The sequence below is a fragment of the Onychostoma macrolepis genome, chromosome 09, assembly GCF_012432095.1.
Source record: "Onychostoma macrolepis isolate SWU-2019 chromosome 09, ASM1243209v1, whole genome shotgun sequence".
In the NCBI taxonomy this organism is placed as follows: Eukaryota; Metazoa; Chordata; class Actinopteri; order Cypriniformes; family Cyprinidae; genus Onychostoma; species Onychostoma macrolepis.
The window spans coordinates 29,621,576-29,641,636 of NC_081163.1; the positions used below are offsets into that span (position 1 = coordinate 29,621,576).

General features: G+C 37.4%; 1 protein-coding gene across 3 annotated transcripts in view; it reads right to left on the minus strand.

Moving 5' to 3' along the window:
* enox1 (ecto-NOX disulfide-thiol exchanger 1) overlaps positions 1-20,061 on the minus strand; it is a 98,963-nt gene that overhangs the window by 40,296 nt on the left and 38,606 nt on the right. The window contains exons 1-3 of one of the 3 annotated variants that reach the window (XM_058787514.1): positions 2,638-2,784; positions 2,295-2,425; positions 543-680 (exon numbers count right to left, since the gene is read on the minus strand). In XM_058787514.1, coding sequence (XP_058643497.1) covers positions 543-680; positions 2,295-2,304 — 148 coding nt within the window. In that variant the 5' untranslated portion in view covers positions 2,305-2,425; positions 2,638-2,784. Of the gene's footprint in view, positions 1-542; positions 681-2,294; positions 2,426-2,637; positions 2,785-20,061 lie in introns of those variants that run through there. The other 2 variants (XM_058787515.1, XM_058787513.1) reach the window with 2 other exon arrangements.

A 20,061-nucleotide genomic window follows, 5' to 3' on the forward strand; every position in this document is an offset into this window, starting at 1 on the left:
TCAAGCACTCTGTTAGTCCACTCACTGCATCCACAACTTATTTGAGATACAATCATGATTATAAGAGACAATTTCTGTATTTCTGACATTTACAAAAGCAGCAGAGCTGTTATGATTGCGGATGGCCACTGATGATCAATGAGGAAAGCCGTCCAGTTCTCGGACAAACAACTCTACAAAGCTTCAGTCAGCTGGTGAGGATTGAGACCAGGCCTCAGGGCTCAAGGCAAGAAAGCGGTAGGTGCCACCATCCTGCCTGGACATGAGCTTTTCAGAGACGCAACAATCCAGTATCTCAGCCGAAGAATAAAGCTCAACAAACTGTAACATGCTTCAATGTAAAATCCAATGTGTAGTGTTGCTTCTAAAGGTCACATATTTGGCTGGAGAGGCTGGTGCCTGTGCTGCTTGCCAGAGGGGGAAATATGGGAACCCCGGTTTAATATCTGCTTTTTATTCCCCCTGCCGTGAAAGGGAAGAGCAGGGAGAGCTGTGGATGAAACAGCAGGATTAGCACACTGGAGGAGGGCACAGGGCTTTACCTGATACCAGCTGCTGCCCGGTTAAGCCCATCGGCACAATGCCCAGGTTGTTCATGGCGGTGGCCCAGGCGCTGGGATCGGCTACAGGAACGTTGATGTGGCTCTGCTCGGTTCCCAAGCTGTCGATGCCGTCTGCTGCTGCAAAAGACAATACAGTCCATTAGGCCCTCATGCAAAATGACAAGTACCTTTAAAACACACACTGGATAAATAGCTGCACTGTCACTCAGCGTAACACTGCTATGCTTTGCATTAAAGGCCGGTTGCATCATATACCTAGAGTGTGCAGTTAAAGCTTCAAGTGGTCTAAACATTACCTTCCAAGCAAAAGAAAAATTCCAGGAGCCAATATGGCGTGTGTGGTCATGAAATGAAACACTTTTAAATTTGCAAGTTGGCAGAAAAGTAAGAAATGATAGATTGTAAATAAAAATGTCTCTCCAAAACTGCTGCTCTGTCAAGTATTAATTGCTTAACAACTGCATTTCTTACGATAACAACTTGTATCTAATTGGTGGTAAATTCTGAAATGCTAGTATGAACATGCTTTGCATGGGCTGTTTTAGAATAAAAAACAACAACATATTACACATAATGTTAGCACTGACACAATTGTATACAAAGCCTATATGGGCCGAAACAAAGAAAGTCCAGAATGTCCGAGCTGGCTTTGCAACTATAAGTCATTTAAATGTGCAACAAATACATATACAGTATTTGTAAATAATTGTATGTCATAACCTAACATAGATCTAACAGAGAAAATGGGCAATTCCCACTTAAAGGGTGCAAAAAAATCTAAATATTGAGAAAACCGCCTTGTCCAAATGAAGTTCTTAGCAATGCATATTACAAACCAAAAATTCAGTTTTGAAATTTACAAAATATCTTCATGGAACGTGATCTAATGATTTTTGGCATAAAAGAAAAATCAATCATTTTGACCCATACAATGTATTTTTGGCTATTGCTACAAATATACCCCAGCGACTTAAGACTGGTTTTGTGGTCCAGGGTCACATTTTTTGTTTTAAACTGTATTTCAGTAATGAGTGAAATACACAAAATACCGTTTAAAAGTTTGGGTCAGTAAAAGTTTTTAATGCTTCTGAAAGAAGACTCTTGTTCTTACCAAAGCTGCATTTATTTGATCATAAATACAGTAAAACAGTAATATTGTGAAATATTATTTAAAATTTTCTTTAATGTTACATGATCCTTCAGAATTCATGCCAATTTGCTGATGTGCTGCTCAAGAAAAATTAATGTTGAAAACAGTCTGCTGCTTCAAACATTGGTGGAAACTAAGATGCATTTTTTTCTTCAGCATTCTTTGATGAAACTTAATCATTTGTAACATTATAAATCTTCACTGTCACTTTTGATCAATTTAATGCATCATGGCTGTATGAAATTAATTCATTTCTTTAAAAAAAAAAACCAAACAAACAAACAAAAAAAACTCACTGACCCAAAACATAAATCTTGGCTTTATTTTTTTTTCACTGAGCATGTTGCCCTCTCGACAAAGGACACATGCGAAGCTGCCCTCGAATCTGCCATAACGAGGTATCTCATAAGACAGCATAATCATCCAGCCTACGTTTGGAACGGTTTTCACATCATTAGCAAGTGCATGACAGCTTAAAATGCTGCCCACGTAGGCAACTCGCTAGATTTTGGAAGCATGTGCGGTTTGAGCGGTCTGCTAAACAGGACAACTACTGGACATAATTAGAGGAGGTTAGTTACCGCTAGCCATGGCCCGTCGTCAGTGTTTGTTTCTCTGGGTGCCACTGCTGTCACCAGAGCCCTTGCTCTTCCAAGACAGCCGGCCGGGGAGAACGAAGCTCTCAGGAACTCATCACAGCATTCAGAGAAACCTGCAGCACACACAAACGAGAGCCGAGACGGTATTCAGAGCCACACTTTTATTAGGACTATTTAATGCGGCTGAGGAAGGCCACTCTGTTCCCAGCGCTCCAGCTACAAATGCCTCCTCAGATAGAGCCAGGCTATAAATAGTAATGATAATCACTAGAGGAGAAATATCACAGTAACTCTCATTATCGGATCCTAACGTGCGAACTCTTACCGTCACACCGGGTCCAATAGTTTCTACAGCTGCGGTAACAAGACTGCAGGAAATGCCTTCAAGGACGTGTAGCTCCTTAAAGCCACTTTGAGACATTCTGTCAGTGCATCCGCTCTAAATGACTTACAGCTGACCCATCAGTCTTCCATCAAAATGACACATGTCATCCGCTGATGGGTCACAGTGTGTGTGAGTGAGATCTGACCCCCTCCCGCCTGCGTTTCCCCCTGACAGATCACATCCCCTCCTCCCGCTCTCTCTATCCTCGCACATTATATCATCCTGGAAATCAAAGTCTGGGAGATGGGGCCATTAAGCTGTTTAATACGGGTTGGAATAATGGATCCCATACGCGGCGAGCGTGCTGTGCTCCATCCCCAGCGGGGCTGTGAGAGTGAAGTATCATCAGTATGCCAAACTCGTTCCTCTCTGCCACTCTAAACCACAGCACATTATTCAAATCTGACACACGGATATCAACTTAGGAGCGATGCAATTCCCTTTAATTGAGAAACAATCATATCACAACTTTGATTAGGCACAGTGGTAATGTGTTTGCATTTTATTTGCAGGAAATGGATATCTGGTGAAAAGGCACGTAGATTTTAACTCTTTCAGAATAATGGCTGGCATCTCCAGTGGAAAAATATGGAGAATGGAAAACGTGGCAGGTGCTCCATGACGTGCACTAGCGCTAAACACATTTAACCCTATAAAGCCTACTGGAGCATATTTGACACGTGAATTTCTAAGGCCTCTAAATGACCAAAACTTTGCTAAAAATCATGTTGTACAAAATCAACTTCATGCCTTCTGTCATCTGATTGATAGTTTATAATTTTAAAATAAAAATAAAGTATAATCTTAAACATGTTCCTCTTCAGGTTGTGGTTCACATGTCTTTCTGCTGTGAATTCTTTACTGATTTTTATAAAGTAACTTTTATATTATTAGTAATATTTCAAGATGAACATTTACTGGACTGAAGAATCATGTTAAAATGATGTAAGTATCAAATGATGCATCAGGCTGTTGAGGAACTTTAATTTGTTCATCTCTCAATCATCATTGTATTGCACTGCATTATATGTTTTGCCTCCACAATAAAATTTAAATATCATCTTACTAAAACAGATTATTGGGAGAAACAAACTGACAACTGATATTTGTATGCATTTTATATAAGTAGTCTGTTATAAAAATTGTACTGATTTACATTACAAATCATCCGAATTTCATCATAATTTTTTTTTATCCACATTTTCACTACCTGATGTATTTCATCTGATGTATTTTCAGGATTTACAGGGTTAAAGTCGGCATGACATGAAAATTGACCTTATTTAATTTCTTAATCCATGTTTCTGGTCTTATTATTCATGATTCATAAGTGCACGCTATTGTGCATGACACTGAGTGAATGTCTTCATAATATTCAATCAAAAATTGAAAATTTGTTTGGTCTATGAAATGACTTTTCTTGTAACACCAATTTACATGATCCAGTCACAAGAAAATGGGGATTCAATCAGTTCCTGATGCATAAAATCAAAACCTGCCCTACATTTTGTCTTGTTGAGTATCCCGATGCACTCAGAATTGTGCCACATTAGAATAAAACATACTGCTTTCACCTTAATGCATACATACTGTAAATACATAAGATGACACAAATATTGCTTGACGCGCACAGTCTTGTGTATTGCTCAAAATCTCATGAGGGACACAGAATGCAGTTTTGCATTGTTTTTTTTTTATTATTGTTTTCATGTCTCATGTCTTTTGAATTGTCTCATGCATGACACGGCTTTGTAAAAACATGGTTCTCAAGGTAAAAGATGTTGGACATTTTTTATTCCACTGCACTGTTTAAAAACACAAAAACTTGATCTGTGTGAATGGGTTCTTGAGTTCTCATGTAGGCCTGTTTCATTTAATCTTCAATCTGTCTAAGATGTTTGTGCTAACTTTCTTCAGGAGGAGTAGGCCTAAACAGAGACTTAAATGAGCCAGTTGTTGACATACAGTATGAGTATGGAAAGTTGTCCAAAAGTTGCAGTTGGTGGTCAGTTTGTGTGTAAATGTATGTTTTTGACCAGTAATCACAGGATTCAGACATGCCTTGTCTTCATACCGCCTTATACTGCCTGCAGAAGCAACATTTTTCCATTTTCAAATGCAGCCAAGATCTCATTTGTGATTTTTCTATTGTGTGGGTGAAAAATCCAAAGCATGCATACTAAGTATAAGAGTATATCGTCCTCCCTCATCTCGATCTCACTGCGGTTAATGTGTCCATAGTGTGAAGGCAATGTTGCATCACAAACACGGCTCAATATAGTATCATCTCCCTCATAAGGTCCAGAAGACAGCATGGGGTAAAGCACGGCCAGCTGAAACACACCAGAACTGATAAACACATCTTCCCATCTCTCTTTCTATCAGTCTGTGCTTCTCTTACACTGGTCATTACCAACAAACCCCATGGACTCACTTCGCAAACCTATCCGACTCACTTTCACATACCATGAAATATTTACACCACAACCCATGTTGCTTTTATAATTCATGGACTCACTTGACATTTCTGAATCATTTAGGTGGCATCCACTTCCAAACAAGTAGGCCTTTTCAAATTATGATTATGATCGGAATGTGAAAAAACTGAAAGGAGAGGGACCTTAAATGTGTTATGCATATGCAGGAGGCTTGATAGTTTCCAAATGTTCCTCAGGAAGTAAAACTGATAAATCAATTTGATGCAAATTGATTTTTTATCACTTTTAACTTCCAATTCCAGAAGATTCCAGTTCAAGATCCAAATAGCTGTTGTTTTTCTCTCAGCAATATGTCAAGACTGATCTGATTAGCTGGATCTGGTTTTGTGATGTTCTTTGGTAAATGAAAAGGTCAATATTTGTTGTCAGGGCCAAATTATGGATGGGGCCAGTGGCCAGGGCCTCTGACTGCTAGGGGCCTCGAGATGGGAAAACTTCTGAAACCCAGAATGTGTGTCGACTCAGTACAAGGTGTGTTTATTCTTGGAATTGCAAGTTTATCTTTTCATGTTATTTGGACATTACTTCTCACAGCTGTGTGCTGACACTACAACACTATGACTGCAAATAATAATTTATTAAGACATTAATTCATTTATCAAGACATTCCCACAATTGTAATGTTTCAAGCCAGCCAGCTCTTCTTTAGACGAATTACTAATGAATAAAGAGCAGGCTGTCTCAAAACATTACCATTGTGAAAATGCTTCATAAATTAAGGGGAATGTTGTTTGCAGTCATAGGGGGTGTTTACACACACCATTTTCAACTTAAAATGGAAAGTTTTGTATGCTTTTTGGCCGTTCATTTACATGACAACGGCGTTGTGGGGACCTGAAAATGCTAACTTTTGAAAACCTTTTTCAAGGTGCACATTTTTGAAAACAATACTCTTATCATCTCTAGGTAAATTGCAAAAACGGCAATTTGTGAAAAAGTGATGTCATGCACATGTGCATTGAGTGTTCAGTCTATAGAAATAGTAGTATTTTTTTGGACAAGTATCTAAAATGAAGCTTTTTAGGTTATGTGCATTTTTTTTTCTTTTTTTTCTTTTATTTATAATCAATCAATCAGTTTTATATTTTCATTATTTTTTTAATTACACCATTTCTAATGCTTTATGGAACTGTAGGTCATTCACTCTTTATTAATGATCTTACATACACAGTGTTATACCTTTTTTTGATGGCTAAAAAAGTGGGCAGCTTCTGTTGCACTCTATAAAAGCATTTTTAAAAGTCTAGTTCCATTTTTCTTCTGTCTACATGATCCATCAGACGATGGATCCAAAATGCTGAACATTCCATCTCTGAGAACATGAGTATGTGCTTTCAGACATCCAGCATAAGGGTGATCTATTTATTCGCTTGATGCCATGGAACAGATGATACACGTCTCACATGCTTCTCGTCGTAAGACCAAATGCATTCTATGCACATACTAGTTTAAAAAGATCAGCACAGCATGCTGTACATCAGCAAACAGTCTCACCTACGCTGAACTTGCAAAAGATTGTAACTATATCAATGCTCCATCATAACCCACCCATGGTGTATCTAATGTTTTGGTGCAAACACATCCTATGCTCAAGCTGCAGCCTGCACACAACATCAGATTTATGGCAGAATCTAATGTGCATGCTAAATGACACTTGCACACTTTCCAGGCATAAATCCCAATGGAGGAATTCACTAAGTAGCATTATATGGAGGCTTGTTTCCAACATGAACAATTGTGACTTTGACCTCATAATTCTGACTTTATTTCTCAGAATTGTGAGTTTACTGTACATCAGTTCTGACTTTTTACATTTACAGTTCTGCTTTTTTATTACACACAATTCTGTATTCATATTTTATAATGCAACATTATATCTTTATTGTACATTAATGTTGTATTCATTTTTGTACTTTGTATCTAGAATCATCAGTTTTATATTTTCCTTCAGTTGCATAATTTGTAATGCTTGTCACTCATTATTAAGTACACAGTGTTGTACTTTTTTACAACTCACTTGTTGTTAATTTTGCACAGTTCTGACTTTACAGCTCATTATGCAACATTATTTCTAGCAATGCAAATTTAAATCTCACGATATGACTTTATATCTTAAATTGTGAGAATTAAAGTCTGAACTGTGATGTAAACCTAATTCTGAAAAAAAAGAAAGTCAGAATTCAGAAGCTGAATTGTTAAGTAAAACAAAATTGTGAGAAACTCGGAATTGCTGAGAAATAAAGTCATAATTGTGACAATTTGTGAGATATAAAGTAAGAATTACCTTTTTTCATTTTTTAATTCCATGGCAGAAACAGTCTTCCATTGTAATGTCTTTTACATATTCAAAATGAATGTCAGTTTATACATGGAGGTGCTAATTTACATTCTACATTACTTTAATGTCGTGGAAGTCGTGGCCTAATGGTTAGAGAGTCGGACTCGTAATCCAAAGGTTGCGAGTTCGAGTCTCGGGCTGGCAGGAATTGTAGGTGGGGGGAGTGAATGTCCAGCGCTCTCTCCACCCTCAATACCACGACTGCGGTGCCCTTGAGCAAGGCACCGAACCCCCAACTGCTCCCCGGGCGCTCAATGGTGTGTGTTCACAGTGTGTGTGTGTTCACTGCTGTGTGTGTGCATGTTGGATGGGTTAAATGCAGAGCACAAATTCCGAGTATGGGTCACTTCACTCACTTTATCTTCAAAACTAAGGTATGATTAGAACAGAGTTTAAAAGTTTCTCAAACTGTTTCCAATTGGTTGGTCAGAACTGATAGTACCGCCCCTATACTCACACCATTGGTTGAGCCAGTGCTGATGTGTTGGACTGATAGAAAGCAAACAGAGCAATGATTTGATAGCAGCACATAGCCACTATGTTTATGCTTTTTGGGTGAATCAACCTACAAAAACGGCTTTCTTACAGTTGTCATTGCATATTAAGTCTGGATAGGAGAGAAAAATTAACATAAAAAAAATTGCACACATCATCTGTAAGTTAAACCTCTGCTTGTCTTCTCTTGACTTCTCACTGTGTTCTGGTTTTCCATCCTGTTTCACTAGTGCGCTGAGATTAGCCGCATATATCACAGCATTCTGAGAGCAGAAGAGAGCTACGAAAAGACTGGCACACCAACACCAGCACTCCCCTTTAATGGAAAAGAGGTCACAATATCATTCATACTTAGTGCAAATTGTTCCTAATAATACCATTTGCAAGGCACCATTAAACCAAGGTCCGTTCATGGAGAAAAAACACATTTGGGGGGAAAAATGCAGAATTCATTTAAGCCTGTCAACACCACACTGACTGGCTCAAAAAGCCCAATCCAGATGCAGTTAGTCAAATGACACTCAAAAAAGGTTGTATTTAAAAACCAAGGCAACTGTGCGCAAGCTTTTCCAAAAATTTCACTACGACGAATTAACATCCATAACCCAACAGAGTCTGGCCTAAAGCCAAGCACAAGTAGTTCAGAATCAGCGCTCGTATCTGCAGCTCCGGGTGAATATGGCTACTTAGCTTGAATGAAATGGCGAACGCAACACTGCATCCGAACAATAGGAGGCAATTCTCCATCTGCTCGTCCTGAACAGAGTCAGAGGAGTGCAAATGGCTGTATAGGAGAGGAGCTCTTAAGATCACTCGCCGTACGACTAGACCTCTGCCAACTGACTGAGGAGAATGCAAAGTGCTCGTGCTGGAGGAAAGACACTGACACCACATCCAAGAGGAAGCAAGTGTACTAAAACTAAGCAACGACAGTAGCGGTTGACTAAAGAGACAGATGTTTACGCTGGAGAGTGTTTCTTTTGATTGTGGTTTCTAAAGCCTCTCTCTCTCCCTCCCACACTGTTCCTCAGAAGCATGCACACCTTTGCATTATCCTAATCCCATTAGTGAGATGAAAAGCTGGAGAATCCCTCGGTATGTATTACAGAAATGTAATTCCGGCTGGAGCATTGGTTAAGATCCGGTGAAGCGCAGCTCTGATGGCTCTCTGTAATCTTTTTAGTGCTGTTGGGGATGAGTGGCCATTGAGATGGGAATGAAGGCCGGTGGGAAACCAGTCCATGTTACATTTATAGGATATATGAGATCGCTAATGGTACTGACCAATAAATTCCTTCCTGAATATTGTAATTATGTTGGAGCCACATTTTTGGCTTTGAGTATCAATTACTGATGACACAAGTGCATTACCTCACTGTGCTTACTGTAAGTGATGCTGCTATCAATACATTTTTAATCAGTATTAATAAATGAAGTGTTGCACTTGCCCTGGACTGTATTCTGACACCTACTGGCCTGGATGAATTAACTTTATAATTGAGCTATTTGCAGTTGTCTCATACACTTAAACTTGTTTTTTTTTTTTTTATGTTACATTAAAAACCTGTTAACTGTAATTTACGTTAACATATATAATGGTTTAACGCCACACTCCATATATTTTTTTGTGATAATGACCAGCAGAATGTGCATTTTATCTTACATGAATATGGAGACTAAACAAGTGTAAATTAATAATGTAGCCACCAAAGTCCAAATATACATGAATCCGGCCAAAATCCACAGTAAAACTGAAGCTCAGATACAAAAGATGAAAAACAATTGTCTTGCAAGATGTTTCTCTCACTTTGTTCAGCACGTTTGTAGCTAAACAGGCAAGAAAAATGAGCAGTTGTCACCAGTGAGGACAAATGGGTTTATGCTGGAATTCGATGTAGAGATATCTTTGCTTTTATTTTTCTGTGTGTAAAAATGAAAAAGCCTACCGTGACTGGCAGTTGATGCCAGAACAGAAGCCAAGAGCCATGTCTGATCCTCCCTGACTGGCCATTTCATCTCCCTGCCCTACAACTTCCACCTAATTGGCATTCACTATGAAGCATATCCATGTCTTTCAGCTGCCCTCTATCCACTCTGTCGCACCAAGGTACAATCTGTAGCTGTGTGTCAAAGCAGAACAGACATTCATCTGTGGATTATTTCTCTTTGTTCTTTCTCCGGGCAGTGCCGGGCACGTCACTGACAGTGCTGAGTTCAGTGTTATATGACAAACAGGAAAGCAGGCCTGTGCATTTCTGTCATAAGACTCCTATATGAGGACAAAGTCATTAGTCGGCCATTACATTGCAAAGCTAATTAGTGTGTCTGTAGGGCTTGTGGAAGCATCCGGGAGGATTCGGAGTGCCTGTGGATAGCCACTATCCCGGCCTGCCACTGTCAGACCAGAATGCTTCTCAGCTGTTAATGAAGACAAATGTGAGCGATTGTGTTTGCAGACACCCAACACAAAGGAGCATGCAACGGAAGTCAACTTCTCACATCTGCTCGCTCTCTTCCTCCTGCCTTTCAACCACGATCCCTCACTTCCTGCAACCATTCTGTCTGTCACACACTATTTTTCTTTCTCTGACCACTCATTCTTTGTCTTTTTCTGTAAGCCAAGCACACTATCTTTTCCCATGAATATGCAAATTGGAGGCCCCTGCCTCCACTCAATCACCCAAGCTCGGACTACCTGCTCCACTTTCACTTGGTTAACTGAAGTAGTAAACGCTACACAATGGCAAGTGGAAATATTTGATTAATTCAGCCATACATGTTTGAACCAGAAGCTGTTTCCGAAGAAGAGGAAGACCAAATTTTACAGGGTTGTCTACAAAATTATGTATCAGAATGGTAATGCATTTTATGTAACGCTCTCTACAACATCAGGCACATAACAATAATTGATTTAATTTGACTTTGGCTTGACTACGTTATCAAATAGCTAATAATGTGTTGCTAAAGTTACACAAATCATGTTCTGGTTTGCCAATTCAGACACCTACAGTACCTTCTGAAAATAAAAATAGTAGAAATGCTCATCTAAAGATATGGAAAGCCCCATCCTGCAGGGTGATGGGATTGGTTACATGAGGGGTTTTCATACCAGAGGAGCGTTTTTATAGCTCCTATAACTATTGGCGGAAGTACCCACTTTTTGGCATGTTCACACCACAGGATCTGGGAATGATTTTAGTTATAGGAACGCCTTTTGGGGGGACTAAATTAGCTTCTACTTCAGAGTAGGGTCTACCCCAGCACAATAGGAAACATTCCATGAACTTGGAGAAGAGCGATAGATAGACCTACGCAAAATCTAGGTACTTCTTACATCACTTAAGAATTCCTACCTGTGGTGTGAATGCAACCAGGAAAATGGCCCTATGGGAAGATTTAGTTCTCGAAGGACCATCCTGGTGGCTAGTTCCTATTTCTGAATTCCTATAACCCTACGTTTGTGACGGTAGTAAACAGGGACTGTATCGAACTGCATTTTTGAGTCTTTGGTACACTGCACTTTTAAGGAGTAAATGCTCAACAATGGCGTTTGTCTTTACGGGGTCATGAACTACCTTTTTTATTATTTTGTACTGATCTCTGAGATCCACTTATAATGTTATAAATATTTTTACATCAAAAACATCATAATTTAGAAGTAATAGCCTATTTTCTGTCCTGTTTTAACCCCCCTCATCAGAATGCTCTGTTTGAATAGGTGTTGTGGATTGTAGACTCAGAAATAAACGCCCACTGCTATGATTGGCTGTAAATACATAAATACTCATATCAAAATATCTGTTTAACAGACAAAGCAATAGTGACCATGTAATAAAAACTGTTACTCACACTTGTGTTGCGACATTACTGTCAGATCCAATATAGTCAGCACAGCATCGTCTTTTAGTTTCAATCGAATTGTTCCTTGTTTGTAAACGAATCCATGGTAAAATGAAGTGAACAAAGGACTGAGTTCTTACTGATGCAGTCTGGAACTTTATTTTTAAAAAAACGTTCATTCACTCTTTCCTAATGCTGGGATCAGAGGGAAGGTAATGCAAAGACTGTGTTTTTCCACAACGTGGCACTTCACAGTGTGTTGTATTCGGAGTCACCTTTATCATTTGATTTCTGCATAGACCTGCTTTCTCATTATTTACTCTACACGTATGAATTGATGGGCAGGGCTAAACAGGCAGTGATGTAGAAGCAGGCACTGATCTTCTTCTGCGGAGGCGGTGTTTAGCCACACTATTACATCATAAAGTGGCACATTCCACAAGCTGTCTCTTTGGTAAATTGGATTCAATATAACCTGCATTTAAGCTAATGATACAGTTTTGAGTTTTGAAACATACAGGATGTTTCATTATGTTATGACTTTACTTGTTGAGGCACATGACTATTAACTAATTGTTAAGTAATATGTCATTGTGGTTATAGATTTTGAATTAGTTAGTTAGTCGAGTGCCACAACAAGTAAAGTCATAACATAATGATACCCATGCAAATCATTAGCTAATGATTAATTAAAGCAGACAACTGGAAGTTTAAAGGCTTGGCTTCGACCCAATGTGGTAATTAACATGAATTTACTTCATTAGTTAATAAAATAAATTATTAGGTAGTTAATATATTATGATGCATTTAACTGATAACAATTTATTGATTACTTACTCTATGAATCATATTGAATGTTCATTTGTTGCTGATGCAGTAATTGTTAATAAATGGTTTAGTTCTTCATGAGTTACACATTAACTCATGATTATCTGTGCATTTGTTAAGCATGAATTAATGCGTATTAGTGTCACCGTATTGTAAAGTGTTACCGGATGTTTCATAGCACAATGACCACTTGTATATGTCAAAAGATCAAGGGAATTTTGGTTTCTCAGTTCATGACCCCTTTAAGTAGTCTATGGGAAAAGTCCTACATCTTAACCAGTTTGCAGCATGTGACGTCACTGATGCTCTTCTGGTCTGCGTTGTTGTGAGTCACACTGCAGTGGCTCTATAATACATTTCAGACTTGTATAACATCTGGCTGACCAATCCAAACTAATGAGACGATCGAAACGGGCAATGGCCAAAACTGAGACAGAGACTGCAAGAGGACAGAAAGGCAGTGGGAAGCAGGCATAAAAACATCACTGCTACCCACATCTCTCCAACTCTATGAACTATATTTTTCTCTGTGAAAAAACGAGCACAAGCCCTGTTGACATTGTGTCAAGAATGAACTTGACACAATGAGTTTGTGTGAGAACGATTGGGACCGACTTTGCAATATGTGATAGGGAGTTGTATAGAAATGTCACAGGCAGTCGACAGGAGCAGGGTCGCCAATCACTCTCACTTGAATTGAGGAGGTGTTTTAAATTCTAGTGCAGTTCTTGAATTTGAATTGAGGCAGCAAACAGGATGCAGAAATGTATTTTAAATGCAGAATTCATAAAAATACTATTTCACTATGGACTACCAATAAACATGTAATTCGTTCACATATATATTTTCCCTACAATTCTATAATTTATCCAAAATTTTAATGTCTGTGTTATTTTTATAATGGTGTCTGAAAACAATGTGCTCAGAAAAGTACAGAAGGAAAAATAGATACTGTAGCTATGATTTAAGCATTTAATCCCACAATTTATTAATTTGTGGCCATGTTATACTAATTCCTTCCTTCGTTTTAGTTCAATTCTGGTCGCATTGTACTAATTCCTACCCTCATTTTTATTTAGTTAAATCACTGCCATGATTTAACTAAAATAAGAGAACAATTTAATAAGTTGTAGGAACAAATTTATAATTCATGGCCACAATATCTTGTTAGGCTAAGTAGAAATGAGTGAGATTTCAGTAAAATGTCGATAGGTTTGACATTCCCTTTGAAATCTCCAGTTTTTTTTTTTTCATGTCGTTACTGGAATGTTTTCTCAGTGTTTTGTCTGCATGCAGTCTAATGTGACACTAAAGTAAAGACTAAAGTCACACTACACTGCAGGTCACCAACTCTACAGCTCCTCAAAATGATGACATGTCTTTTATTTTTCCCCTCCCCCTTTCCTAGCTCTCCTCTCATCTGTCCATGTGCTCCATCTGTTGCCCCTGTCCGTTGACACTGACTGCCGAGGGTCAGCACTTGACTGAAGGTACAGTAGACTATCACATGTCAGATCTTTGCAGGCCCAGCACCTGTGCACTCACGCACTCATGAACAGAGCAAACCTTTGGGATTTGGCCTTACGTAGACCAGCTTTAATACTCTGACAGTCTAAGAGCACGTTAATCTATGTGCACATAAATTTAATGCGTGATAAATCCATATTTGTGGGTCAACAGACTCAGCATGCATTAACACACTGCAGATTACATGGTTTCTATTTTGAATGATATTTTAAAAGATTACCTACACTCATTTTTGCCCTTCCCTTTTTAATGTTATTTTCATTTTCCTTTATGAGATGCCACATTGCAATATGTTGTTTTGGGTGTAGCATCTGCCAAGAGAATAAATATGCATTTTTTATGCATATTGCCGACCTTTTCACCCTTTTTATTGATGGAGGCAGTTTACAAAAACTAGATATTTGTATTTTCTGAGGAAAGCAGTGCTTGCATTACTCACAATGCTAGGGTGTTCTGAGTGGTTTTTAATGTGTTGATATGTGGTTGCTGGCTCAATATTATTCTGGCCCCCTATATACTAGATATTTTCACCTGGTGCGTGATAAAATAAGCAAAAAAAATAAATAAATAAATAAATAAGACATTGTAATTGATTTTAAGGAAAATCTAATCATTTTACATTCAAAACATTTAAATTACATTGAAAAAGGATTAAAAATCAGATAGCTTCACATCAGCCACACTGCGGCAAAATTTAGCGGGCATAAAAGGTATCTATTGTAAATGGTACAGCGATGTATGTTGTCGATTTCAAACCAAGCAGATTTCTGTTTGTCAACTGGGTGAATTCGCATGACCAACTTGAACCTGTTGCAAAATCTGTGTAGGGAAACTTTTCATCCTCTCGTAAAAAAAAACCTCACATTCGCCACAGAATTTCACCTGCAAAAAATCAGCAAACAACAGTAAATATGATCATACCTTTATACACTAAAGGAGTGAATCAAGCCCTTTTCCACCCACACAAATGGTGAGGGAGGATTTACCCACCAACGCTTAATACTTAGTATGAGTACTGAGTAAAAGTGCTGAACAAATCTGGCAAACACTCAAATGAGTCTCATAAACATATAAGAGTATGTGTACTCTAAAACATGCTATAAAAAAAAACCTCAGTCCACTTCCTCTTCCCTCTCTGTTTCTCATTTGTGTTCCTCTCTTTAATTATTTTTTGGATGAAGCCAGATGGATGAAGACTCACATCTCCATCTAACTAATCTCCAAACAAACTAATCACTTCCTCTCACCCTTTTCCTCCCTAAAGGCAGTCTGAGCACCAGTCACCAATTTTATCCACCGCTGGCCACACAAGCCATTTGTGGTGTTGTAATCACATCTCAGTGACTAGAAGCGTGAGTGAGTGAGTGTATTATATAAAGCGTAAAGAGGAAATTGAAGTTGGTATACGGTGGAAACAGTGCCTGTCTGGGCCTGTATAGAGGGAATTAAGTTATTTTCCAAAAATTAGTGACCATCTAAGACACTTTCTTTTGATATCATTGCATAGGTGACCCTGGACCACAAAACCAGTCTTAAGTTGCTGGGGTATATTTGTAGAAATAGCCAAAAATACATTGTATGGGTCAAAATTATTGATTATTTTTTATGCCAAAAATCATTAGGATATTAAATAAAGATCATGTTCTATGAAGATATTTTGTACATTTTTTGCTGTAAATGTATCAAAACCTAATTTTTGATTAGTAATATGCATAGCTAATAACTTCATTTGGACAACTTTAAAAGCGATTTTCTCAATATTTAGATTTTTTTGCACCCTCAGATTCCAGATTTTCAAATAGTTGTATCTCAGACAAATATTGTTCGATCCTAATATACCATACATCAACCATACAATGGAAAGCTTATTCATTCAGCTTTCAGATGACGTATAAATCTCAATTTCGAAAAATTGACACTTAAGACTTGTTTTGTCGTCCAGGGTCACATATATACTTGAAGGAGGATGCAATCCGAATGCATTGCAACAAGCTCAGGGAAAATAATTCATCCAGGATGGCAGAAAAGGCAAATTTCTGTTATAAACAGAATTTATAATACTATAGGTTCATTATCAATATAGATAAAAATAAATAAAATGGCCCAATATTTTTTACCCAAAATTTGTGTTTGTGCATTTTTATGCTTGGAGCATCAAGTTGTTAGGTTAGCATCATGCTAATGCCAAATTCTATTAAAATGAACTTTAAGTCATGTCTTCTTGTGAGAAAAAAAGTGTACTTAAAGTAAGTTTTCATGACTGTTTCTTAACTCACTTCAGGACATTTTTTAAAAAGTGCACTTGGTAAAAATGTCAAATTAAATGTTTTACTTTAAAGTACATTTTAAATTATTTTTTATTTTTATTTTATCAGACTTATTACATTTAAGTATACTTATTTTGATGTGTTGACTAACATACTCAAGCACATGTGAAGTACTTGATTATAATTTTGACTATAGTGTGTCTGAGTATATTTTAAATGTACAAAATGACAACTTCATCATTACAAATGTGTAATTACAAATATATTTAAATACAAATACATTACATACAAATTTTAATGCAAATGACAGTATATTTTAATTGACCATAAATGCTTGTGTATATATTCAGCAGTACACTTGAACGATATTTCAAGTAAAATAATTATGAAACATAATTATAATAATATAATAAGTGTTCATAATAAGTATAATTATAGACATATATATATATTACATATATGGATGTACTTAAAAAGTAAAAAAGCACCCCTAAAGGTCAACTAATTGCATTTAATATGATATAATGTAATAAACTATAATATATTTTGATTGCAAATATCATTCAGTTAAGTATCTGAAAATGTCACATTCAGTTAGCACTTAAGTATATTCCCTTAAAGTATATTATTTCTGTAATAAGTATTCTTTTTATAAAGTATGCTGAAGTGTATGGCTTTATCACAAGGGCATGTGTGTGTATGTGTGTGTGTGTGTGTGTGTGTGATGTGGCGGCTAGCAGCGTGTGTTGGGGTGATGTTTCTAAGTCACAGTGAAAGTGACCAGATGGCGAAAGCGAACTGAAGCATTCCTCTAGCCGCGACTGCTCTGCATTTTAAACAGGCTGCCTCACCATGATTTCACATCACATCACATACACACACACACCCAAACACGCACGCAGGCAGAGCCAATTAGCATCGTGCTGCATTTCACACATTGCCTGTAAACCTGAGCCATGAATATTTAGAGACAGTGGTCCACAGAGACAGGGTGAAATAGCACAGGATGTTATTACTGCCTGAAAAGAGCCGCCATGGCCATTGTGCTCATCTAACCACCTGCAAAGCATAAGAGTATGTGCTCAGAACTAAAGTGTTGTTAAAGGTGAAGTGTGTCATTTTTTCCAATGTTTAAATACATTATCCTACCACAGTTTAATGTGGAGAGTCAACTACTGTATAATTAGGTAGACTGATTTCCCTGAAAAGTCTAACACTGTGATTCTATCATCACTTTACAGACATGCTTAACACAGTAACCAATGGTGTGAGCTTGTTTCCCTGACCAATGAGAGATGGGAGGAAGACCTGTTTAGGAGACCTGTCTGAGACAGTCCACTTGTCCAAATATGTCTGCTTTCTAACTATATATATATATATATATATATATATACTGTATATATATCCTTGAGAAAGCCACTGAACCCCCAACTGCTCTCCAGGAGCCGCAGCAATATGGCTGCCCACTGCTCCGGGTGTGTGTTCATGGTGTGTGTGTGTGTGTGTGTGCACTTGGATGCGTTAAATGCAGAGCATTTAGTAGACATCCAATGGAGAGAGCAGAGAGCAGTGACATTACTGGCATTATATTAAATATATTAAAAACAGCAATTTTTCTGATAACAAAAAAATTGCAATTGCAAATTAAAATGTAATAAAAAGGGTTTGTATGGCTGTAAAATTTGACGAAAAGTGGATGATTAAATATGTGTGTGAGTATAATAATAATAATAATAATAATAATAAGAAGAAGAAGAAGAAGCAATATATAATAATAAAAAAATTTAAATACATTTTTAAAATGTAAATAAAAATTAACCATTTTTAAAAGTTTGTAGGGCTGCAAAATTGCGTAATCTATTATTATTATTGTTATTATTATTATACTGTAAAAAGTGAAAGTTGACTTAACTTAAAAAAAACTGAGGAAACCCATTGCCTTAAAATTATTAAGTGCATAATATTTTTTTTTTTTTAAAGTTAAGTGAACTTGACAATTCAATTAACTTATTTTTTTAATTATCATTTAAAAATTTTAAGGCAACGGGTTTCCTCAATTTTTTTAAGTTAAGTCAACTTATCACTTTTTACAGTGTATATAGTAATAAGTAATAACAAAGAGCCCTTAAAGCCCCTCTTTTGTTGACCACATTTTTTATTTATTTATTTTTTTAATTTAAAGAGTCTGTAGGGCTGAACAACTTGGCCAAAAAATTGTGCGATAAAATATTAATATCAATAGCATTAATTGGTGAGCCTCAGAGATGTGCACACTAGAGTAAACAACACGTTTACCATCAAATCTATGAATAATATCCTGATAAGGTCCCACCTTTGGCTAATGACAGGCTAGCTCAACTCCAAGGTGGACCTGATTTAGAAAAGTCTGTAGGGCTGAACAACTTGGCCAAAAAAATTGTGTGATAAAATATTAATATCACTGTAAAATAATAATAATAATAATAATAATTACTATTAGTGTTATTATTATTATACAATAAAAAGTAACAAAAGTAATAATATATAAATAATAACAGGAAGTCCCTAAAGCTTTTCTTTTGTTGACAAGTCGGCTTTTAAATGCTTCTCATTACAAGTTCAGAAGACGGCTGGCACATGTTATGTTTCCAAACACATGTTATAAGCGACCCAAACTCAGAGAAGATGCAGAGATGAGTTCATGTGGAGCAGCACTCACTGCGAACTGAACCGCTCTGAGATGCTGAAAACACCAGTGTAAATGAATACATTGCCGCACTTCACTTAAAAAAACAGAGCATATGTTTATTTAATTAAATTGCAGCCTTTGTGATCTGACACTCACACTAAGTCATATTACGAGTTTGGTGTGATTTCAATTTATCATACAGCCTATTCTGACAGCATGCAAATTTGGATGAAGAAATGACGCACTTCACCTTTAAGGCACAGTTGTCTACGATACATCAGATAAATTGTTATGGCTTTCTGTGTTCTGTGTCATGACAGATTAAATGTCATCAATGGGCCAAACCATGAGAAAAAATCCTGAGATTGCAATCTAATCCCATAATATACACAAGGGAGGTCAAAGACTCGCAAATGACCAGGATATAATCCCCATAAAGAGGAGCATTGAAAACTTGGATGCATATCATGTTTAAGTGGAATCTTCCACAGACCTGCTAATGAATCTCACAGCTGTGCAGACTTAACACTCGCCAATGTGATGATAAAGTGTGTCTCTCCGCACCATGCAGTTAGAGAATATATGCACACGTCAAATGCAACCCAAACCCCACTCTGGCCTACATCCACACTGCCCAATCCTGCCAGACGCTGTTTGTTAAAAAGAGCCGAACCCAATTCCCGCAGGCATGGGGTACTGCAGTGGCCCCACAGTCCCATGCACAGATGCTCCTCAGTGGGACGTTCCTACAGGCCAGAAAAATAGTACACAAATACAGACGCAAATGCTTTGCCGACATACTGCAAGTGTGTGGTCCTGTTGTAGGTACATATGATGAATATGTTACATATGGTACAAATCATCTTTGTTCATTTTTACAAGTACAATTAGTTTTGAATAAAA